This window comes from Phyllostomus discolor, chromosome 2 (assembly GCF_004126475.2).
Source record: "Phyllostomus discolor isolate MPI-MPIP mPhyDis1 chromosome 2, mPhyDis1.pri.v3, whole genome shotgun sequence".
NCBI classification, from domain to species: Eukaryota; Metazoa; Chordata; class Mammalia; order Chiroptera; family Phyllostomidae; genus Phyllostomus; species Phyllostomus discolor.
The window spans coordinates 53,445,605-53,470,934 of record NC_040904.2 but is presented as its reverse complement, the minus strand read 5'-3'; the positions used below and the strand labels follow the sequence as shown (position 1 = coordinate 53,470,934).

Sequence of the window (25,330 nt, the reverse complement as noted above, 5' to 3'; positions counted from 1 at the left end):
AGCAGCCAAAATGTCAGATTACACACTCCTCTGATTTTCAATCTTCTTGCCATTTGTGGATCCTCAGTGTTTCCCTTACTTTCTTGCAAGCTCACCTGTTCATTTAAGTGGATGTTTGTTATATTTTAGCTAGCATGTCTAGGTGATTTGAAGCACAAGGGCCTTTTACATTATCTAGTCAGTCATATTACTAGAGACAGAAAAGTATAAAGAACTGTACATAGTTCTCATAAAATTGTACAAATTTCAGGAAGAGTAAATATAATTTTTTTTTAATTTTTTAAAGATTTTATTTATTTATTTTTAGAAAGGGAAGGGAGGGAGATAGAGAGAGAGAGAAACATCAATATGCGGTTGCTGGGGGTTCTGGCCTGCAACCCAGGAAGGTACCCTGGCTGGGAATCGAACCTGGGACACTTTGGTTCCCAGCCCACGCTCAATCCACTGAGCTACGCCAGCCAGGGCTGTAAATATAATTTTTATAAAATTTTATAAATTTCAGGTATAGCAAAATAACTATTACACATTTTAAAGGTTTAGATTGCTGTTTAAAAAGTAATTGTATTGCAAATGTCATGTAATCCAGCTTTAAGGTTTCAAAGAGTATTTCTATTATAGTCAGGGGCAATACAAAGGGAAAATACTTAAAAAGCAAAACCTAATAAGTAACTTTCATCCCTAAAAATAATAAAAAGTCAAACCCTGCCACAGCTGACACACTCATGAAAATGAAAAATTACATAGTTAAAGGACCTACAGGAAATCTAGAGGGCTTCCTAAGCAACTTGGCCAAAATTTATATTTGTAAGCCATTTAAAACAATATACTGTTTCCAAAAATTACAGAACAGTCTTAATATTTAGCATGAGTGTATATTAAAAAGAGCTTAGGAAATTTAAAAATACACGACAAGAAGCTATAGAGCAAGGATTACAATTAAAAATGCCTTCATGTGTCAGACAAATATATAAATGTTTTCCATTTTATACTGATGTTGCTTTCAAGAGTTACATACATCTTTCTTTTTTTCTTTTAAAATATAACATATAGAAAGAAATGCAACATAATTTATTTACTTTTTTGGCAAGATGGTTCTTTTTTCAGTGACGGATAAAGAATGTTTCTCAGTCAGTTCCACCAGTCTACCAATTCAACAGCCAGTCTTCTCAGCCCCGCTCCAAAATGGTCTCGCATACCGTTCCCCACTTGTAGCCATGTATACTGCTGCCCACAGTCCAAGCCACCATCTGTCTCCTGGACTTTGCAATAGCCTCCTTACTGATATATCTGCCTATAATCTAGTAAAGGGATCAACAAATATTTTCTGTAAAGGGCCATAGAGTAAATATTTCTGGCTTTGCAGGACATACTATCTCAGTCACGAATATTCATCTCTGCCCTCTGTAGCACAAAAACAGTACACGAATGAGCTCCAATAAAGCTTCATTATTGGGCACTAAAGTTTGAATTTCACAAAATTTTCATATGTTATAAAATATTATCCTTCTTTTGATTTATTCCCAACCATCTGAAATGTAAAAACCATTCCTAGCTTGCAGGCCTTTTGAAAACTAGTGGCGTGCAGACTTGACCTGTGGGCCACGGTTTGCCCGCCCTCGCTCTGCCTCCACCCCTTTAATGCGTTCTCCACCCAGGAGCCACAGCGATCTTTTCAAAACTCAAATCCTACCAAGCTTATAATTCTCAAGATTTTTCATCACATTTAAAATAAACGCCAAAATCTTTACTGTGGTTTATTAATTTGGGACCTGGGCTTTGTTACTATTCTGAATGTATTTTGTGCCACTATCCTGCTCACCAAGTGTGACCTTTCTATACCAGCTATGATCCTTCTAGACCAGAGATTTTCAACCACTGTGTCACAGCACACTGTGTGCCACAAAAATGTTTTAAACATGCAACACTGGACTATTTATTTAGTCAGGGGCACTGACATCTTTCCCTTAGATTATGAAATTTAAAAAATGACCACAGCCAACACAATAGCTGTCTGGTGTGAATGAATTAAAATGATACCTATTTTTCTTTGTCAGACCAGCAAAAAAGTTTTTTTTGGTGTGACACATAATTTTAATAATTAATTTATGAGACAAAAGTTGAAAAGTGCTGTTCTAGACCAATGTTTTCCAAACTGCAGGTTACAACCCATTAGCAGTTATGAAATCAATGTAGTGAGTACTTAATTTAAAAAATGAAATAGTATATAAAATACCAGGGTAATTTCATGGGTCCTCAGCAACAAATTCACTCTCACCAATTGTGATAAGCCCTTGAGAAATACAGTGGAGAAATGTTACAATATCAATTAAGAACAGTTGATTCCATCTTTTCTTCATTAGCATCGTTTTATTTTCTGGCATTTGATGGTAAATTTCAACATCACTGACAGGGGAACATTAATGTTGGTCAATTTAATTTTATTAACCAAATTTTCAGTTAGTTGTGAACGATGGGATAATGTATCTGTCAAAAAATCTATAAGCTTTTCAAACCAAATTTCTGTAACAGGCTTTTTGAATGTGGCAACTTCCACATCTAATTAAACTATTACTAAAGACACTAAAAACAGAAGATTTTATTAAGAGGAAAAAGAATGATGAAGTAAAAAAATACAAAGAAATGACCAAATTCAATTGGTGGATCTGGAAATAGAAACAGTAATAACATGAATTAAAATGTTAACTCTACAGCAAACTTCAAATTAGTTTGAACCGAATTCCAAAAAGAAAAACATACATGCAAGATTTTTACAGTGAAGGTGATTTACAATGTGATTTTACTAAATGTGTAAAACCCGTGTGCCCCAATGTATTTGTAATCATGTTGCTGTGAATAAACCTTCAAAATAAAAGATACTAAGAAACATGATATGCTGCACTGCCCATAGTACTTTGAATATTTATGAATGAACATAATTACTACCATAATTTCTTAGCCATTTATAGTCATAAATGATAATGAATGTCAACTGGCAAAAGAGCAAAGATTCATATTGTTACAGGATAAACTATACTCACAGCATAGAAGGCAATGCTGAATTTTTCACAGTAAATTAATTAATAAATTAAAAATTATTAACAGCATATTTCTTTAATCCATTAGAAGAACAATTAGAATGTTTGTTTTGTTATTAGAGTCTGATATATGACTTGAGATCCAATTCGCAGTGATGTTGCAAGGTATGGTATATAAAACTTTAGTTTATATCAGTTATGTAGTAATAGTTTCATAAAGTATTCACTGTATTGCTTAAATTTAATCTCTTAATACAGTTGAATTATATATATTCATGGAACTGAAAAAGTACACTTTTGGGTCGCTATGAACTAAGCTAAAAAATATAAAACAATTAGTGATGGGGCAACGGATATGACCAAAAATAAACATTTTTTTAAAGATTTTATTTATTTTTATTTTTAGAGAGGGAAGGGAGGGAGACAGAGAGAGAGAGAAACATCAATGTGCAGTTGCTGGGGGTCATGGCCTGCAACCAAGGCATATACCCTGACTGGGAATCGAACCTGCAACACTTCGGTTCACAGCCCGCACTCAATCCACTGAGCTATGCCAGCCAGGGCTCAAGAAAATAAACATTTTTTAATTAACAGAAACTACTGATAACAGTGCTGAGCACCACTTTATATATCACAAAATTCTGACATCCAAAGAAATTCCAGTGAAGCTCCTAACTACAATATATTAATATGGTACTGGAATTCTTTTAGTCCTGATAATTAATCCATTTAGTCTCTTAAAAGTCACTATTTATCACCTCTTAGAGATAGCTTTTGAGCTCCTTACATAATATTAAATAACTAATCTTAGATCTTAAACTTCTCAGTATCATTAAATTTGGTGGAGTCACTTTATAGCACTAAAAGCAGGGAAGAAGAGGAATTATTCTCAGGTAGCAATGACACCCATACAATAAAATTTAATCTCTTAATACCCTTCCCCAAAGTCTATAATATACAAGGTAAAGGGGTTTGGCTTAAGCTACATTTTTAAACTGCCCAGATAAAAGATTGTGCACTAAGAATATCCCATCTTCCAAAACATAGACAATGTACACTAAACTGAGCATTGTTTCTTCCCTTCAGACAGATTAGTCACAACTGTATATATTTTTTTCTTTTTACTTGCTTATTTATTTAATCATCACCCAAGGATGTTTACTGCTCTTCGAGAGACAGGAAGAGAGAGAAGAAACATTGAGGTTTCTCTCTCTCATTGAGAGAGACACGGGCTGCCTCCTGTATGTGCCTGGCCAAGGGCTCTAACTTTCAACCAAGGTATGTGCTGCCTTGACAGGGGATTTAACCTGCAATCTAGGCATGCACCCTGACTGGGAATTGAACCTGAAACCTTTTGGTATACTGGAAGATGCTCCAACCAACTGAGCCATCTGGCCAGGGCAAATAGACTTTTTCTTTCCTTACTGCTTCTCACAAGAGCACAGGAGAGCACCTCCATTACAGAAGCAGCTCCTAAAGGATAGGGTTGTAGTCAGTTATTTTTTGGTGATGTATCTTTCCTGAACTTATAAATATATTGGGATGATGACTTACAGAAAAGAGCAGCAAATTAAAATGAAATAAAAAACACTTGTGGAGTCCTAACTGGGAGGGAGGCTCAGATGGCTGGAGCGTCGTCCCATACACCACAAGGTTGAGGGTTCGATCCCTGGTCAGGGTGCTGGGGTAGGCAACCTATGGATGTTTCTTTTCTCACATCGATGTTTCTCCCTCTTTCTCTCCCCCTCTCCCTCTTTCTTTCCCTCCCTTTTTCTCTAAAAGTCAATAAACATATCATCAAGTGAAGATAAAAAAAAACACTTGTGGACTCACTGCCAATATTTAGAGCAGCTAAATGCTCAATGACTAATGTGTTATAAATAAACTATCCACTAAGATTTTGGTGAGTGGAGTTTATTTTGTTATTGTTAAAACAGCAATGAACCATATACTCTGCAGCACTGGTGACTTCAAAAATTCTCCCGGACAAAGTACTTAAATCCTATGCTTAATGACAATTTGTGAAATGTTAGTAGAATTTTGTCTACACTGTGGTCCTTACCTCTCCTTTCTGAAAAGTTTTCTTCCCTCACAGCACATACCTTCTGAACTCTTTGTCAACATAAAACTCCCTAGTACCCAGGAAGTGGTCAACAGAAAATGCCCAGTGCTCTTAACTTTTTCTTACCCACTGCCATGTTCTCTAACCTCTTCCAAATCAAAATCTCTTCTCAAATAGCTTTTTAAAAAGTCCCATTAAATATATTAAGTAAGGTGTTATTAAAACAGCAGCTTTGTGTTACTTCCCTCAGAAATGTTGCCCACTTTAAAAGTATGCTTAGCCCGAAGGTATGCAGTTTCTGTAGGAACTCCAGCATCAAGGCACCCTGCCTCGCAATGCAGCAAATCATACCACAAAGGCGACACAAGGCTCTGAACTAGACCGAGCCAAAGGATAAAGATGAAATTCAACTCTCTCCATCTCTCCTCTGACCTCGTGCTGAAATTTCAAGGTCTTCCTGGCTCATTAATTGCAGATCAAATTCCCTAAAACGCTCTTCATGTGGAATCGGTGGGGTCTGAATCCTGGACTGAATTCTTTCATCATTTCCTTTTTCTACACAAGGCCTGATTACTGATTGTCAGCAACTTAAGGAGTTTGTTTACATACTTTTAGCTAGTGAAAATACACTAAAGATACCATCCACTCGACAGTGACTTTAAAAGAGGTGAATGAACATAAGCTATATTTACTTCAGATGCTCCCTAAAAAACTTACTAACCTTTTCTCCAGCCAGCAGGCCTGAAGTAATCCATAGGCTTCCACAAATAAAAGTGGTCCATTACCATACCAATTTTCGGTGAGAGAGGGTGGTTAAGAATTGCTGCTTAATATTTCACAGAACAACACATCTGCTAGTTGTTGTTTCAATTAAACTTTACCTTTGAATTGCAGCATTCTGTGTCTAAAAAGAATATGTGTACTTTCTGAGAATTTTACTTGAGCAGGCCTAGACTTAACTTTGTATCACTGGCACAAGAACTTTCAATTCACTTTTTCTCCTAAATATTTTAAAAGAAAGGAGCCAGGGCTGAATTTGAGATGATTTTCTGACCCATCTTCAAACTCAGTAATAGCCACCATTAGATGGCCACTACCTGAATCAGCACTTATATAGACTTACTGAACTCATTTACATAAAATCTACCTATACAAACTATAAAATAAAAGTATAAAATCTTTTCTTTTCCCTAGTTTTTTCCTTTACTCCTTAGTCTGTACTGACCTTTCAAAGGCCTAGCCATCCATTAACACACACATAACAACTTCATCTCCACAATTTTTGCATTAGGAATTTCTTCTCAGTATCGTATATTATGAATATTTTGTACATGTAGAGTAAGACTGCAAAATGAAAAGGATGAGAAACATAGATGTTTTACAGTATATATGCTCTGGTGCTATTAAAGCTTTTTGCTTGTATTGGATAAATTTAATACACACAAGTCAAGTTTCATAAAACATTCATAGATAGCAAGTTTAGTCTTCAACTATTAAGTCCAAATGCAAACATGTCTTTTCCTAACACAAGTGATTTTCACTCATTCATCTAAAACTAGATCAATATAACATAATGCTTAAGAGTACAGGCTTGCCCTGACTAGTGTGGCTCAGTTGGTTGGCCTTTAGTCCAAAAAACCAAAGGTCACTAGTTCACAATTCCCAATTCTCAGTCAGGGCACATGCCTGAGCTGCAGGTTCCATCCCCTGTAGGGGCACATACTAATGGCAATCAATCGATGTACCTCTCTCACATAGATGTTTCTCTCTCTCTCTTTCTCGCTCCCTTCCCTCCTCTCTAAAAATAAATAAAATCTTTTTTTAAAAAGTGCACACTTAAGCCCTGGCTAGTGTGGTTCAGTTAGTTGGAGCATCATCCCGTAACCAACCAAAGAGTCACCAGTTCAATTCCCAGTCAGGGCACATGTCCAGGTTGCAGGCTTGATATCTGGTTGTGGTGCTTGCAGGAGGCCAACCAGTGTTTCTCTCTCTCTCCCTTCCCCTCTCTCTCTCAAATGAGAATAAAATAAACCTTAAAAAAAGTGCAAGCTCACGATAGATCCACGTTCTACTACTTCCTAATCAATGTAACCTTAGACAAAGTAATTTTAAAATTCTGCTAAGCCTCATTTTCCTCATTTGTTCAATGGGATAACAATGGATATAGCTCATGGAGTTGTGAGGCTTAAAAGAAATCATCTATGAAAAATATATGAACTCTACCCCAAATCGCTGTTTCAGTAGAGTTCTCATTTGGTTTTATGAAAACTCCAATGTAATAGTGGAAACTGTAGCTACTTAAGGAAATTTTCACATTTCAGATTTGGTTTGGGTAACACTAAAAAAGGTTTAACAATATTAGTGAATAAAAAAAGGTAAAAAAATACTGCTATAATTCATATCTATTTTTTCCATGTAAAAGTATACCATAATGTAAGAAATAAGCCATTTTTCTCAATCTAACTCAAGAGCTCATTTTACCATACCTGAAACAGAAAATACCTATTCACTCTATGAGGAAGAAAGCATGCATAATTACAAAAACCAAATCTCTCCAAGGATCTTAATGATGTTATAAAATGGGAAGCTGACAGAGGATGCCAAGCAATTTCAACTGGCACTACTGGATTGGCTACAAAACTATCACATATTGAAACTTTCTTTGAGATATGTCATATGATAATCTTAAATATACATATCACACAGGTACTTAAACCATATTACTCAGTTTGACAGGAATATTAAATTCCCTTTCTTGACATACTTTCTGTGCTTTAAAATAACCACAGCTCAGTGAGCTGGGGCAGAGGCAGCAGCGATTTACTCCTTCAAGTACAACATGATCTTTTCCCTCTCCCTCTCAGGGAACTTTTTTAGGGAGAAGAATTAATACAATCCACTCCAGTAATAATAAACAATTTTACATAACCCATAGGCAATTATTTTTGTGAGGCTATAGATATATAGCCTATGCTTCTTTACACTTCCAAGACTGACTATTCAAAGTTGTGTCCATGGTGGACTTTAGCAAATGCTTTCATAACATAATACTGTAAGAACATAAAGGTGGCTGACATAGGTGGACTTTACATGTCAATATGTTTGCAAAAGGTTGGATAAATAAAATCCTATTGCAAAAGCAGTAAGAGAGGTTAGAGAGACTGTCACTTATTTTTAAAAAAACCAACCAACACTCTCACATACAAACAAAAAATCCTCTGTAGCCAATCATTTCACAGTGTCAGCTGCCCTTTGGGTTTATGTCCTGGAAGTCTGCATGATGCTACACAGAGTGTTCCTAAGTGAGCACAGCCATTGTAAGGTGTGAAAATTAATAAAGGGAAACTTCATTTGACATGGTGTCAGAAGGCCAGAAGGGGGTGCTCACATGCAGTACCAGGAGGGGTCAAAGTAGAGGAAGGATTACTGATCAATTACAAAGCTCAACAGATAAATGCTCAATAGGAAAGAATCACCAATGGTGGGTCCCAATATGAAAGATATACATTGCCTCTCCTATAAGAAATCCACCACCCCAGCAACTCAGCCAATGAAAAACCATCATCACCCTTAACTCTCAATTTTCTCCAATTAACTTCTGTTCAGAACTACCCTTCCCAAATTTTCTCTTCTCCATAAAATAACTTTCCTCTTGTTTGACTGTTGCACTTGCCAATGGCTTTTGCTGTAGCTTGCTTGTCCTGAATTGTAATTCTTTATTGTTCCCAAATAAACCCATTATTGCTAGTAAAATAACTTTTATTTTTGAGGCCAACAAAAGCAAGCTGAACAGATTTTCTTTATAGCACTTTTTTACACAAAGGAAATAGTAGTCTTAGGGCAACAGGTTTCCCATCCCTTTTATTATATGCAACAAAAGAAAGCAAGCTTAAGTGAACAGACTTTATATGGCCATAAAAGTGATGGACCTCTTGTTTTTAACAAAAACATATTCCACATTCTTGCCCTGTAATTATTTTACACGACCTTTATTTCTCAAAGAAGGCTCAGGAACGATAAACCGTCCTCCCCAATAAAAAGCACAAAGTTGTTCTGTAAATTTGGAGAAAGTCTGGGACTATTTCCCCTGTCCAGCCTTGGTCTCCACCTGAGGTATTGATATACCTAATTCCAGTCAACAGTCACTGAACACCATGGCACTGGATGGCTCAACTTAAATACTGTAATACAAGCAAGATTTTAATAAAAAGGAGAACAAAAACAGGTGAGAACCCATATACACGAGGCACCTTAACCAAGGTCATGGAATTTTCTTGCTAGACAAACCCTTTGGGCTGCCAAACAGAAAGAACGGAAGCCCCCAAAAGGAGACCAGGTCGCTCGGGTGGTGGGTAGCAGAGGTAGGGCCTTCTCCCACATACCACCATCAAAACACAGGTCGTCACCAAAGGAGGCCCCAGCCAGAGCTAGCACTGGGAGGGCAAAGCCTGCACGCCAGGCGTCCCAGGACATACCTGCAGAGGCCTGCTTAGTGCGGTGCGACAGACGCAGGCGTGCGGGAAAGAGGGAGGGGCAGCCCCAAGTTGAGGCTGCAAACAGGATAAGGGTGTGGAGGGCAAGGGTGTCCGGAGCAGAGGAAGGGGCTGAGGTCTCACCCTTGTCGCACGCCAGCAAGAACAGCTTCTCATTCAGAGTGTTTTCCTCCTTCACCTCCCGCACATCCTTTAGCGCCATCACCTCGTTCGGCGGGGAAGAGGAGGATGGGGAAGAAAGCAAGGAGGAGGAGGAGGCGCCCGAGGGATCCTTGCCCGGATACAGGGCCGCCATCATCGCGTCCCATGCAGGGGGCAGGCCAGCGCACTCCGACCCCAGTCCCACCCCAGGGCTGGAAAAGGGATGCGTCGTTCCCAGGGCTGCCTCTGAGCGTGGCCCGTTGGCCCCGAAGGGCGTCGCGTCCTCCGGGAGCCAGCACTCGCCCTCCACAGACAGCCCCAGGTTGGTGGCAGCGCTTGCACGGCCTCGCGGCCAGCGCCCCCTCCCCAGCCGCCTGCGCCCCGGCCGAGCGGGTCCTCGCCGGTCCGGGGACGACAGAGTGGCTGGTGCCAGGGCGGCGGCCGAGAGCGGGGCCGTGCCAGGAGCCGCAGGGGCCGCGTGGTGGCGGCCCGGTCCAGGCAGAGGATGGGAGAGCAGTGGGTGACAAGCTCCTAGAACTGACTCTACGAACGTTGGGGTCCAGATCTGTGAGAACTGCAGGCAGAGCTGCGTCCCCAGGAGAGATGCTCACGACTCTCCTCACGTCATCTTCCGCTACGCGTCAGCTCTGACAGTGGGTGGAGCCTGCAGTGGGGCAAGGTTGGACAGTAGGCGGGGCCTGCCGGTGGGCGTGGCCTCGGCCGCCCCGCCCTGTCCCACTCCTAGAATGCTGCCTGGTGCCAGACAGCTGCTTCCAAGGAGGAGGGCGGGCATAGTCTCGACTTCTCTCTGAGTCCAAGATGATCTCCCAGCTGTTCCCTGCAGCACAGAAGTAAATAACGCACTGTATGGCTCGTCGAGTCGCTGACAACGTAAGTTCAGTTGAACCTGTTTGTAGAATTGTCAGATTATTTCATATTCCTGTGTCCTCTGCCTCGCCCAGAGGCCAGAAGTGTCTGGTGTACTTATATTGTGCTAGCCACCGCATTTCTTAAGACTCCTGTTTCAACGGCTCGGTTGTGATCAGGACCACCCGTAGCATTCCTGATGCCATACATTTACTTGCATGTAATTCAGGGCTATTGACACGTAACCATAGGCAAGCACTTTTATAGGATCCACTCTGCATCACAGCCCTTCAATGGTTTCATCTTCACATTTATAAATATGTTTAAAAGGTGAGTACTATTTAGGCAAAAGCTAACTGAAGCACACACGTGCTACTTCCTTGAATAATTTCTTTTCTTACTCAAGCTTTAATTTAAAGCTGATTCCTTCACCTTTAAAACCTGGAGGCTGGGGGTGTCCTGGAAATTATTTGGCTTGAATAATTGTTACTGCTTCCTGCAACCAACCATACAAAAATTGTGCCTTCAAGGCTTTAGGTTTGTAAGGCAACACATAAATTTACTTCCAAGTATCTTGTATTTGAGGGAAATATATCTTGTTCTGTTCAGATTGTTTTGTTCTATCCTGTCCCTGCCAACACCAACTCCCAAGTTTCTTAAATATCTTTCTCATCATTCAAAGTCCTCTTTAGATCTTCTCTAAGAGGCCTTGCTAGACAGGACTGCCCACGTTTTCAAACATATTCATGTGTTTACTTCAAAATAGTAAATTATCTATTGAATCACTTTAGCCTTTTAAAAAATCTGTAATAGGTTGTAAATGTCCCCCATTCTACAATGTTAAGTTCAGTTCCAAGTTTGTGTATTTGCTGGAATGTCAAAGTTGCTCATTTTAAGTTTTTGGCCAGTGAACACAGTGCTACATATTTGGGTTTGTGTGTGAGCTCATACAGTAAAACTTTTACTCAGCAGAACCACTCTAACCAAGACCCATCCAAAAATTCGAGTGTTTGATGGTAAAAATTTAGATGGTGCAGAGTTATACATACCACTTTTAAGTTTATGCAAGCTTCTCGGTTTAGGTAAGTCCCATAGAACTTCAATGGTGCTGGACTGATTTCTTAGATTCAGGGGGATTTTGCTCTTTGTTACTCAAAAAATTACGAGGCATTCCAAAGTATTATAGGGGTTTTCTTCCTTCAAAGTAAGCCTGTGTTGCAAGTGCATCCTGTTACTCTGAAGTCTTGGAATCAACTCAAATGCAGACAATTCTCTCTTGCCTCTCTGGCACATTCTTTATCTAGCACAAAGTGGGAGTATTTTAACATCACTTACAAGATGTTTATTTTGCATCCATAATGTGGAGACCAATGATGGAGTTACAAAAAACGATGGAATGCAAGATTCAGAAGTAGCACATTACTCAGAGCAACTTACCAAAGTATACAAAAGAGCCATCTCCAACTCCTGTTAAGAGAAAACCCAGATTCCGATCTAGTCCTATAAGTAATAGACTCTGTCTACATCTCCAAACTCCCTACCTCTCCTTCACTACTACTAGGCCATATTTGCCTAGTTCTTTTCCTAAAATGCCTACAAGCCTCTTCCTGTTTCACAGCCTTTGCACTTGTTCCCTCTGCTGAACACTTACATCTAGCTCCTCATCATTCATATTGCCCAAATATCACATCCTTACAGACCTTCCCTGACTACCCAAACTAAAATAATCTTCACCCCAGTTCCCAAGTCAGTCTCTATCACATTAGTTTTGTTTTTCCCACTACATTTATCACTACCTAAAATTCCCATGTTTATCATGTCTCCCTTCCCATGGATAGAAGATTCATGAAATCATGAAACTGTCTATATTTTTTTCTCTGCTGGATCTCCAGGGGCTAACATCATACCTGGTTCACAATAGACAAATTTATGTTATTGAATTGGTTGATTCAACAAAATTATTTCAGCACAAACTAAATGTATAGTAATGTGCATTTGGTCTTTACCAAAATTGTTCATGTTAAAAGACCAGAGAACTGCCCTGGCCTGCCAGCTGGTTGGAACATGGTACCATATACCAAAGGGTTGCAGGTTCCATCCCCAGTTGGAGTGCACGAGGGAGGCAACTGACTGATGTTTCTCTCTCACTTACTGCTTTCTTTAAAATCAATGAACATATCCTCAGGTGAGAATTTTTTTTTAAAAGACCACAGAACCACTTTTCTCCCCAACTGTATTTTGCCATGTATAATGTGCACATTTTTGCCCAAATTTTGAAGGGAAATATAAGGACGTGCATTATACATGGGTAGTACTAATTCTGTATCTATGTAAATTTTATAAATTCTTTTATTTATGCTTATGTGTTAAAAGTGTAACTCTAGAAAGCAAAAATTTCTCGTACCACAATGTGTTCAGAAATGCTAAAATTCCTTTCTAATACAAAAAGCAACTATCTAAATATAAATAAATAATTGAATTTAAAAATTAAAACAAAAGATTTTTTTCCTGAAAGTTTGGGCCAAAATCATGGGTGCACATCATACATGGCAAAATACGATAATACATTTTTTTTGTTTATTTATATTTTTAAAGATTTTTATTTATTTATTTTCAGAGAGGGAAGGGAGGGAGAAAGAGAGAGAGAGAGAGAGAGAGAGAGAGAGAGAGAGAGAGAGAAACATCAATGTGCAGTTACTAGGCATCATGGCCTGCAACCTAGGCGTGTACCCTGACTGGGAATCGAACCTGCGACACTTTGGTTCGCAGCCCGCACTCAATCCACTGAGCTACGCCAGCCAGGGCTCATTTTTTTTTTTTGCTTTAATAATTAGTTTAACAATTAGTTTTACTACCTAGTAATTAGGAATTTTGTTTTACTAATTATTTTGGTTTCTCTTTCTGGAAAATTACCTTATGAGAGATACATTTTCACAGTTGTTATATTTTTCTTTAAATGAAATAAATACACATTTGTACATACACAGAATTTTTATTAAATATACATTGTGAGAAAAAGAACACACTAAAGTGCTAATTTCACATAAATCAGATAACTTAATAAATATAATGGTGAAAAATGAAAAGGAAAAATGTGATTTAAATAATTTCGCAAAAGAGCAGGAACATATCTTAATTGTCACATAAGAAAACAATCATCAAAATATAAAAGGAAAGGAATCTCTCTTGTAGAAGAATATATTTCATAGTTCCACCTGTTGATAATTTCAGTTAAAAATTCTATTCTAAACACATGAGCAGTTTCACTTGTACCGAAATATACCTTTTAATCAGTGGTAAAAAGGAGAGTTAGACTTCTCATTCACACCAACACAAAGCGACAGCTTTTTTGTTGCACAGCAGCTTCACTGGCACTAATAGTGGAAAATGAATGAAGTGGACTTCTGAATTTAATTGTTAGCAAGGAATCTCTCTACTGCTAAAAATTCAGACAAAAATAGGTCTCAGGTAACACACGCATTAAGCAAACATTGCCATCTTGTAGAAGGTTATGGAAAAAACCGTGAAAATACTCTATTTTGAATAGTAAGTAGCTTTCTGCTAAAGAAATTCAGTGGGCATGTTCTAAGTTATTTAGGGCTTCAGTATAAATCAAAATTAGCATCTATACTATGAAGCTAACATTATAGTGTCAACATGTCTTGAAATTATCTAGCCAATGCTTGGCTATAAATATTTGGAAGAAGTCAGTTGAAAAATATATGCACATCAAAAATGAATATTTCTAAAAGAAATGTTTATGTATCAAATATCTACAAACTGAAAAGTACACATGGTGTGGGGGTCACAATAAATACTTGGCTGACTTACCAATTATACATGATGTTTAAGAAAACCCAGCTAATTCAGGTGAAAAAAAAATATGTATACACACATTTCTCTAATGACATCCCTACCAACATATGTGCTCTGCCTGTCATTACCCAACTAGCACATGTAAAGTATCGATGCAGTTAAAATTATGTTTTAAGTAATTTTACTTAAGCTCTGGCTTCTTACATAAGAGAATGAACTTTGGGGTTTATTCAGGAGTAACATGTGTAAAATATTTAATGTTAATAGAACAATACTTGTCACTTAAAGTTTTAAACAATACAGAAATTTACAGAAAAGTTGAAGTTTTAGACCACTGCACATAGAGGGGAAAAAACAGAGGGACTAAGCTGAATTATGACTTTGAATACTTTTATGATCAAAATTAACAGATACACACACAAATCAAAACACATTTCACAGTAGGACTTGCAAAAAATTTTTTGTATTGGTCTATTTTAAACCATGAGAAAGAAGGAATTAGTCTTGTTATAATGAGAATTTCAGGAAATGAAATTAATTTTATCATGAAATATCAGTTTGATAATGAACATATTCTATTATCAGTATCTACTAATACAGTAGTTGTGTTATCCAAAAAGGTCAACAAACTCTAGTATGAACAGGATATTGAACTCATTAGTGAATTTTACAACTGTTTTGAGCATACAAATAATCTCTGGTTTTATACCCACTACATTTCAGAATTCTGTAAACTGTGAGGCATTCAATATGTTTAATGTGGCAGAAAATCATACTTAATGTTTATTTTATTCTGTTCAGTCCTTTTCCCATTAAGCATGCAAACACCGTCATAACCATCTTTGGTTTCACTTCTACGAGGTCATCAGGTAAGGCGTATATCCGGGCACCGATCTTTCGAGCCACTGAAATGGCATATCTTGAAAAGACAAGAAAGATATCTTGGTATTTGTTATCTACTGTGTTTTCACTTAATATGTGTTAACAAAAGAATTAAGATTTAACTTTACAAAAAGGTTACGTTTTTATGAGTCTTAAATCATATTCCCTACACAAACTATACTTTACAATGTGAATTTTAAGAACATTGTAACCTTACCTGCAAGGATTTAAGAAATTAAAAAGTCACTACATTCTAACATAAACCATAAAAGCTTACTTAGCATTGTTTAGCTTGTCTTCATCAGAAAGGTCTTCTCGCCTTATCATTTCTTGACGAACTGCATTTGGTGCAATGGCATCTATTAAATCTAGGACAGGTAAACTAGTGCTAATAGATCTGTCCTAAAAAATAAAGAATACATGAATATTAATATCAGACTAGAAGGTCATAACCACAAAACTGAGAGCAATTTATAAATTTTCTTTACACTTATCATTCAGATTTTCTGCAACCAGCACAAATCACAAACCATTCAAAATACACCTCTGCCCTGGCAGGGTGGCTCAGTTGGTTAGAAGGTTATCCCATACACCAAAAGTTTGTGGGTTTGATTCCTGGTCAGGGCATATACCTACCTACCTACATTTCAGGTTTGATCCCTGGTTGGGGCATGTATGGGAAGTAACCAATCAATGTTTTGTTTGTTTTCCTTCCTTCCTTCCTTCCTTCCTTCCTTCCTTCCTTCCTTCCTTCCTTCCTTCCTTCCTCCCTCCCTCCCTCCCTCCCCCTATCTCTCTAAAATCAATAAGCATATTTATTTTAAAATTAATGAATAAATAAAATATACTTTTCCTTCCATCTTTCCATCTTTCCAGAGCTTACAATGTAGGGAGTTGTCACCACACCTAAGGTTTGTGGATATGATGATTCCTAAAGTGTGCTAACTACAGCATTTATTCTATAAAAAATAAATAGCTTTTGAAAGGGAGAAGATAAATTTTAAGTGAATACTTTTGCAATTTTAGTAATAATATATTTTTTAGAGCATGGATTCCTAAGCCTTCACTTAATATTTTTTCAGAAAGAAAAGTGATAGTGGAAAGGAACTAACATCTACAAAGGCATTATTTTCATTGCCTTACATGTTCAGCTTATTTAATCCCTAAAGATAAAGAATATAAACTTTACAGAGCTCAAGTGACTTGTTCACAAAACCAGTAAGTACAGAATCACTATTTGAACCCATAACTGCCCCACTCCAAGATTCTCTACAGCTAAATTCCAATGGACAGAGCATTGCAGTTGAAGTCAGAAATCCTGGTCTGAAGCGATGTTACCACTTACTAGTACTTGCACAAATTATGTGTTGTCTCTCAGCTTGAATAGTGGCCACTGTTGGTTGCCTATCCACAATCTACTCCTTACTATATAACTTTCTCCAGCCTAACAAAATTCACATTTTTGCTCTGTATTCACACTTCCCACACATGGATATGTGCTCCAAGGAAAACTGACCCCCTCCACAGCCCCAGGGGTGTCCTGAATTAGTCTAGGCCAGGGGTGTCAAAGTCATTTTCACTGGGGGCCACATCAGCCTCACAGTTGTCTTCAAAGGGCCGAATGTAATTTCAACTCCTTAACAGTTAAGGAGTCATTACATTTATACAGTCCTAAAATTATTTTGGCCCTTTGAAGGCAGCCATGAGGTTGATGTGGTACCTGGTGAAAATGAGTGTGACACCCCTGTCTAGATCATGAATTCTGAGGGTGGGGTGATCAAGTTACTCTTTTTATCTATACAGATGACATTCAGTAACGTCTATGTTGTTAAAATTTCATGGGGGAGGAGTGTTTAGGAAGAAAACGTCTAAAAAGACTTCTTGGGTGAACAATAATGAAAAACAGTTTGAAAAACACTGGTCTAAGCCACACAGAGTCTAAGCCACACTGATTTAATTCAGGCCTGATTTAATTTAATTGGATGCCCTTCCTATTTGGGAAGAGTATGGAAAGCCAGCAATCCCTCCTCTGAGCTGTGAATGACAGGATAAAACCTCTGTTACTGCAAGTGATCCTGTACCCAAGAAGAGAACCAGCTTTAGAGTGAAGACGGCAGTTTAGATGGCAAAGCAGAGATGGACAAAAATCTGAGTCCTGAATGACATACTTCAATTACTAGCTCAGCCAAGCCTGAAGTCTATCCTACACCTCTGGATTTCTGCTGTTGTTCTGTAACTTTACTTTTGGTTTAAACCACTTTAAATTGGGTTTCTGTTACTTGAAGTCAAAACACTCTTTCCTAATTATTACAATGGAAATGTCACAGGACTCCTATGTATATTAAGACAATATAAGTGAAACCATTCAGTACAGTTCCTAGCCAAATGTTATTAATATTTGATAAAACATTGAAATAGAGTAATAGGTTGCTCTCTTGGGGCCATGATCTATGGGTCACTGCATTTATCGATTTCAGAAAAATTATATTCTTCATTTTCAGGGATGTTCATTGCATGAAATATTTGAGGGGCATAGAAATAGAGGGGTACAAATAATTAGGGTCTTTCAGCCTGTCTCATGCTGCTAATCGGGATTTGTTTTTTGGCATCTCACAGATGTTTTTCCAATGCGTAGTCTGCAGAACACCTACATGAAAATCATCTGAGGTGCTTATTAAAAGCATAAATTTGTCCCTATGCTCAAATTCATGAGTCTGTGGATAGGGCTAGGAGTCCACATTTTTAATAAGCTTTCTAGATGCACACTATTATATTTTCTAAAATTAAACTTAACATCAATGTAATTATAATAAATTTACAATTTCTATGCACTTGCTTTTTGTAATATTTTGTGGTGATTCAAAAACAGACAAGTGTCTTAGTTGTGCTATATTTAGATCATTTATTGACATATTTGTGAGAGTTTTTTTAAGTTTGGGGAAAATTGTTCATTTGTTTTATTTTGTTTCTCAGCTTTACTGAGGTGAAACTGACAAATGAAATTGTGAGATATTTGAAGTGTATGTCCTGATGTTATTTATATATTGTGAAAGGATTCCTCCCATCTAGTTAATCAACACATCCATCAGCTCTTATGCTGACATATGTATTTTTATATGTTATGATGAAAACATGTGAGTTCTACTCTCAGCAAAATTCAGCTATACAATATAGTATTAACTACGGTCACCGTTTCATATATTAGATCCTCAGATTTTATTAATCTTATAGCTGAAAGTTTATACCCTTTGTGCTATTTTAAATATTTCTTCACTTAAATATAGGAAGCAAGGATTTTTCCACCTATTTCCCTGTGATTCATTTTAGGAAAAACTTTATTGAGTTGAATGAAAACTTAAGTTTTAAAGATTATATGAGATCCCTTATTTCCTATTTCCAAGAAAACAGGCCTATCTTCCAACTCCTCTGATTTGTATATTATCAATGAAAAACATTTTACTTTTGCAAAGGAGTAGGGGTTATAGTAAAACCCTTAGTTTAGTATATAAATGTATTTTCATCATTTTCCTTCCACATTCCTTAACTTACTCATAAAGAAACCACTTACATAAAATGAATATGTAGAATCCTAAAGATACCTAGCCTAGAGCTAGGCTAGGTTTTTCAAGATAATGAATTATACCATCTCTTTTTTCTTAATTTGATATGCATTCCTATTAGAACATTCCATTCCATTGTTCTTCCTGTCATTTCTGAAAGTCAAAGTGGGAGGAAAATGATGTGGCTGCCGGAGTTCCCTAAAAAGCCTGCAGGAACCTTTCAGCATGTGATGCCCTTTAACATACTGGAAGTACCAAGAGCTTAGGAAGCCCCACTTATTGAGCCCCTAATATGTGCCACGTACTACTGAGCACTTTATATTTCTCAACCTATTAGGTTGACAACAAACTCAGAAGATAGGTACTATTAATATCTACATTTTAAATATGGGAAAACTGAGGCACAGAGAAATTAATAATTTTCCCAAGGTCACACAGCTACTAAATGATAAGCAACAAGTAAATTTAGCTTTATTCATCAAGAGATGTAGATCAGATGCTAGTATAAATTGCTAAGGTTTCTATATAACACATGCCCCTTCTTGTGTGCTTCCTGCTTCACTTAGCTGATTTCTCCAGTATTACTGACACCCCATCGGATTCCAGTTTTCTTATTTGCCTCATTCCCTGAAGAGTGAGCTCTTTGAAGGCACTGTGTCGCTACTGTGACTAGCAAAGCACCTGACACAAGGTAAGCTTTGAATACAGGGGATGGCAAAAGTAGGTTTACAGCTGTTTGTATAGAAAAAGACATGCAGGTTATGATTATTACAGTAGTTTTATTAACTCAGGAGAATGTCACAATGCAGCTGCCCACTTTTGATCACCCTTGCATTTATGGAATGAATGAGCAATATGCCACACAGCTTGTAAGTGGCTGAGCTGAAGCCAGACCAAGGGCCAGGAATGCCATCGCTTGGTTTTTCATCCTGTAGTTAGACATATCTGGGTGTGAAATCCAGCTATTCTGCTTCATGGATATATAATGGTGGACAAGTTATTTAATTTTTTTAGTGCTCATGTTTTTGCGTATAGAATTGAGGGGGGAAAAGAAATGATAATGTGTACAATGCTTAGCATAGTGACACATGAGACTCAATAAATTCCATTGTGATTATTATTATTGGCTGATATACAACCTCCTCGTATTCTTGGTGAGGAAAATTGCCAGTAAAAGGGTAAATTTGCCTTATATAAAATTTCTAGGTATAGCACTGCCTTAATTATGATTAATAGGTTCTTACTAATACTATTCATAGCTTTCAAACATACATAATGCCTTCTTATATTTGGAAAAAACCTTCCACCCCAACTGTACTTCAGCATTCACTGCCACGTTTCTTAACTATCTATACTCTCTAAAGGTTTTATTATCAAGCACCTACTAAATGCCAAGTGCTTCTGCAGTGTGTTTCTACCACCTCACCTTTAAGTGAAACCATACTCGCAAGGCTACTTTTCTTGGTGAGTTCTCTCCCTTAAAGGGTTTGTGTACTCCCATTATTCAACTATCGCTTCTATTCAACTGATCGCCAAGTCTGTATTCCCAGTTTTGTATCTCCTTTCATCCAACTCCTCACACTTCCTGGAAACTACCAAATGCAACAAGCATGAAACTGAATCCATCTTCATTGCAGCTACACCTCATGAAAATCCCATTTTTGTTATCATGTTTTCCATTTACCCAGGCTCCAAATCAAAAGTTTTTACTCCTCTCTCTCCAGTGCTTCCCTAAATCAAGCATCCAAATCCTACTTCTTCTTTTACAACAGCAAATAACTCTTCATTCTTAACACTCTCAGTGCCTACCCCAGACTCCAGATCCTTCATTGCACACCTTAACTCTCAGCCTCAGCTTCTTATGCACTGTCCTTGGATTTGAACCATTCTTCCTCCAACACATCCTGCTTACCACATTTGAGAACAGTATTCCTAAAACAGTCATTCTCCCTACAAGACTGACCTTACCAACATCCTGTGTTAAGGCCAGAATCCTCCACAATATCAGTCCAGGCTATACCTTGCATTATAACCCTTAGGAACCACGCTCTAGCCAAAGTATTTCTTCTAACCTTCTTGGACTTGCCTTTATTCAAGACAGACCCCTTGTAGCTTGTACCACCCCTGTTGCTCCCCACAAATTCAAATCCCTCCTCCTCTCTACGGTGCTTAAATCAAATTCAACTTTATCACTCTCCACAAATTCAAATCCCTCCTCTCTATGGTACTCAAATCAAATTCAACTCTTTCTATCCCTCTTCACTTCATTTGGACCATTCACTTGGAAATGATCAATTGGATTTATCCATTGTATTAGTTGCATTAATTCTTTGGTATTTATCATTTATTTTATAGTATCATTTCTTTCTCAGTTATACAAATTTGTCTTTCAAATAAATGGTGAACCCTCTGAGGGCCAAGTTAATTTCTTATACTCTATGTCTTCATCTTTGCTTAGAAATGTGGCTAATGGTAAAAGCTCAATAAATATGTGTTATTTCATTCCTAAATATTTTTATTGTATTTGATTTAATTATATACATGCTTAAAATTTTTCACAAATATACAAAGGTGTATAATTCAATAAAGTAATTTTAATGAATAGCTGTCAGAGAATTTTATATGTCCCCTTTCTTATTGTACATTTTTAAGTTGTGTTTTATGTCTAAAATATGTAAAGATATATCATGGACTGATATGTTCATCTTTTTTTAATAAACAACATTAAAAACTCAGTATCATTAGTTCCTTCCATGATGTTAAAGAAAAAACACAGTTGAACTAGGACTCAGGCAACATCTCTGCCAACCTCCAGATGTCCTGTTAAAGATAAAATCTATCAATTTCTGACATTTCTTCTGCTCCACAATGTTGTTAAATACATGAGCAAAGGCAAAGACGAGAATAAAGATGGGTAGATAACTCTTAGGAGAACTTAGGGATTCATCTTTTTGCACTCTCATTTCACTAAAAGATACAAATTGCTGATTTTTCACTTAAAATCACAAACATGAGGCTCACTCAATATGTATAAGCAGACATGCTTAGTTGCAGATAACATCAGCTTGCATGCAAAAGCGAAACAATGAAGATGCATGAAAATTAGTGGATGTGGATGTGCAAATTACATTTTGAATGCTTTATGAATCATCCACAAATGCTTGGAAGTGAGTGTTAAGTGCCATTATGAAGCCACATGACAATTTTTTTTTTCCTACCAGTTTTCTCAATTCCCACTTGAATCCATTTGGCTGGCTCTGTTATGCCTTGGAAATGATGTCAATAGAATTCTGAGATTGCTGCTAGGGAGCACAAAACATTACAGGTCCTATAGAAACAGTGGGTTTTTAGCTATCTTTTTCATCCAACAGTCGAATTTTTGGCTCTATTCTATTTCGTTTTTAAGATTAGATGATCAGAGTCTGATAATACTAACCTGCATTTATACTCAATAAGACAACCAGTAGAAACCTAAGAATTCAAACTGCATGCTTTTGATTTACACATACCAAATAATCAGTATGCCCAAGCTCACAAATTGTGTTCCTGATATATAAATTAATGTAGTTCTGAACCTAAACCAACATAATTCCCAATAAAAATTTCTTCCTAGACTTAATTTCTTATCAAAAAGATTTTAAATAGGTTTTAATTACCTTGAAGCTGGAAATAGAAGTTTTTTTGTTTGCAGTTTTTAGAGTCTGGTTGACCCATTTAATTATAATTTCATCATTTACTTTTTCACCTTCTCCAAGATCTGATAACACATTCAATGTGTATCTGTAACAGAAAAGATGTATATTTGAGACTGAAAGTGGTGAAATTTGCCCCACATCATTTATATCAATATTTAGATAAATATTTAAGAAATATTTCAGTTCTAATAAATATTTCTAATTATAGTCTGGTATTTGCACTTAGTTACATTCCAAAGTTACGAAGCTCAGTAATCAGAAAAACTATGATATGGTATTTAAAAAAAAATTAAAATGACTCCTCACAAGGCAATTTTTAAGAGACATTAAAAACAGTGAGTGTTCTGAGAGATTTGTCCACTTTTAAAATGAAGATTTGCAAAGAATATACTGTCAACAGTAAATCATTTAATAATTAATATTTTCATAGTATATTTCTTCTGTTTGTTATTCTTCAAAATGAACTAAAATTATAGTTCAAATGATTTGCTGAAGGAAACTCACAGTGTTGCTATGAACATACCAGCCCTTACCTTCTCATCAGCTGCCACACCAGCGCCAGAGTAAGTGTTGCATTCCCCTCGTTCAGGTCCTGCCCAGCAATGCCAACCAGGGAGAAGTTGGCCTTATTCTTCCCCAGGTCCACCGCATAGTTACAGTTTTCAATCTATACATAAGTAAAAGTGTTGGTATAAAAACAAATTTTAAAAGATACATCTCTGGAATGTGCATACTTAGTTCAGTCATCTGTAAGATAACTATGGCAACACCTTAACTTTATATGACAGAATTTCATTTCATAGTAACCCAGTGGAATTAAGAAAATAATTATTCCAACTTTATAGCTGAAGATATCCAAAGCACTGAGGGTTAACCTGGATAAACAATTGGCTGGGAAGTTTTAAGATCCTCTCTTACCTTAAAAGTCTTGACTGTCCAAGATTATACTGTCCAGATTAGTGGCAAATCTGTGACTAAAAACCTAGGTTCCTGAATTCCATTAATAGAGGAAATAAATACAGTTTTGTCTAAACTTAAAATTAAGCAATAGAGAAGAAAGTGTTTCATTAACAGTTTAACGTCATCTCCAATATTTTTTATCTGGATCTTATTCATCCTCTGAAATTCCACTTTTACCCCACTTTCTTCAACAAAGGCTTAATCTTAACTGTACCAGCTGATAATAATCCAACCCTAGTTTGAACTCCTGATAATGCTTATTTTGTAATGTATACACACCATCATATAGTGACCTTAGCATTTTATGTACTTTCTTTTGCCAACCATAGGAAAGCTCCTTTTAAAGGGCAAAAACTATAATGTATACAAATCTATTATCATACTCTCCCCACCCCACCCCAGCCCAGCACCCAGCACCCAGCACAGTGCCCTGCCTACGGTAAGAATCTGATTAAGGAACCCCAAATAAATTATTTACACACATATATGATTTACATTATACATATATAATTTCTATGTATTTGAGTATTTTATCTCCACCAAAATTATAAGCTCTTGTAATCATGTAAAATATCACGAGTAATAAAAACTACTTAATACTTTTTAGAATAAATTAAACTTCAGTTAAGAAAAATAGTATAACTGGTGTCTCCTGATTTTCTTTCCCAAATTAGTCGAGGCCTCATCATAAAACAATTCAATCTAGGATACATAGAAACATATTTCTAAGAATAAAAAAATATTTCCAGAAAAAGTGAGAAAGGGGCCACCCAATCACAGATAATAACAGATAAAGGGGCCACCCAATAATTTACACAAATAAATGATTATGGTTCTTTAAAAAAGAGAATTCAAATTCCCAAAGATCAGTGTGTAACAAATAAAAATGCAAAAAAACCCTTTGAATCTGCTGTAATATCTGCTTAGTTCCCTTAATAAGTTAAATAAAATCTTTCATATGTATTCATTTCCTTAAAATACAGGGAAATAAATAATATCCCAATATTCTTTATTTTCCCTAGTAGTCATATTACACCAGCAATTTAGTCTGCCTACCAGAAGTAATATGCTATAGAAATGCACAGATTTAAAAACAATGGAAGAGACTTCTACTTTATGGAAAACAACATCAGAGCTCTGATGATGTAACAGTGTGAATGGGAGAGAGAGAGAAAACCCAACATATTTTCCAATGACATCCATTTCCTCAGGAAAATTTTCTAGCAAATCATAATAATCACTTAAATATAACATGTGTTATAATGAAAGGCCATTTGTTTTATAGTTTGACCAAAATTCCTGAGAGCGATAATGGTCAGAAAGGAGGTAAGGATTGCTAGTCTAGAGACCTGAGGTACTAGATATGACAAGTACTGAAAGGAAAAATGGAAATGAATGCTAGCATAAGGGAAAGATGTGTTCTAGGGGGAGAGAAAGAGGGAGAGGAAAGGAAGGAGCGGGGAGGGGAAAAGAGAGAGGGAGGGAGGGAGAGGGAGAGAAAGAGAGAAGTCCATGTGAGAGAGAAACATGGATTGGTTGCCTTCCCCTCACCTTGACCAGGGTTCAAACCTGCACCCAAGGTATTTGCCCTGAGCAGGAATCGAACCCTCAACCTTTCAATCCATGGGACAGTGCTCCAACCAACTAAGCCACCCGGCCAGGGCTTTTTGGCAACATTTGATTCTAAATTTGGCAAAGCACTTAAGCTCTGAAAAGACACAAAACTAAAGGAAGAATAAGAAATCAGGTTCCTAGAGGTAAGCCATGTTTATGATAGTAGTTAACACTCTGAAAATGAATCTACTCCCTGAGAATGTAA

General features: G+C 37.0%; 2 protein-coding genes across 3 annotated transcripts in view; both read right to left on the bottom strand.

Moving 5' to 3' along the window:
* Positions 1-10,337, bottom strand: part of TRPC1 (transient receptor potential cation channel subfamily C member 1) — a 64,329-nt gene extending 53,992 nt beyond the window's left edge. The window contains exon 1 of one of the 2 annotated variants that reach the window (XM_028505189.2): positions 9,714-10,337. In XM_028505189.2, coding sequence (XP_028360990.1) covers positions 9,714-9,888 — 175 coding nt within the window. In that variant the 5' untranslated portion in view covers positions 9,889-10,337. The remainder of the gene's footprint in view (positions 1-9,713) is intronic. The other variant, XM_036017873.1, reaches the window with a different exon arrangement.
* Positions 10,338-13,816: 3,479 nt separating this feature from the next.
* Positions 13,817-25,330, bottom strand: part of PLS1 (plastin 1) — a 98,833-nt gene continuing 87,319 nt past the window's right edge. Inside the window, exons 13-16 of the mRNA XM_028505007.2 lie at positions 23,085-23,218; positions 22,513-22,636; positions 15,574-15,698; positions 13,817-15,333 (exon numbers count right to left, since the gene is read on the bottom strand). Of these exons, the coding sequence (XP_028360808.1) occupies positions 15,198-15,333; positions 15,574-15,698; positions 22,513-22,636; positions 23,085-23,218 (519 nt within the window). The 3' untranslated portion in view covers positions 13,817-15,197. The remainder of the gene's footprint in view (positions 15,334-15,573; positions 15,699-22,512; positions 22,637-23,084; positions 23,219-25,330) is intronic.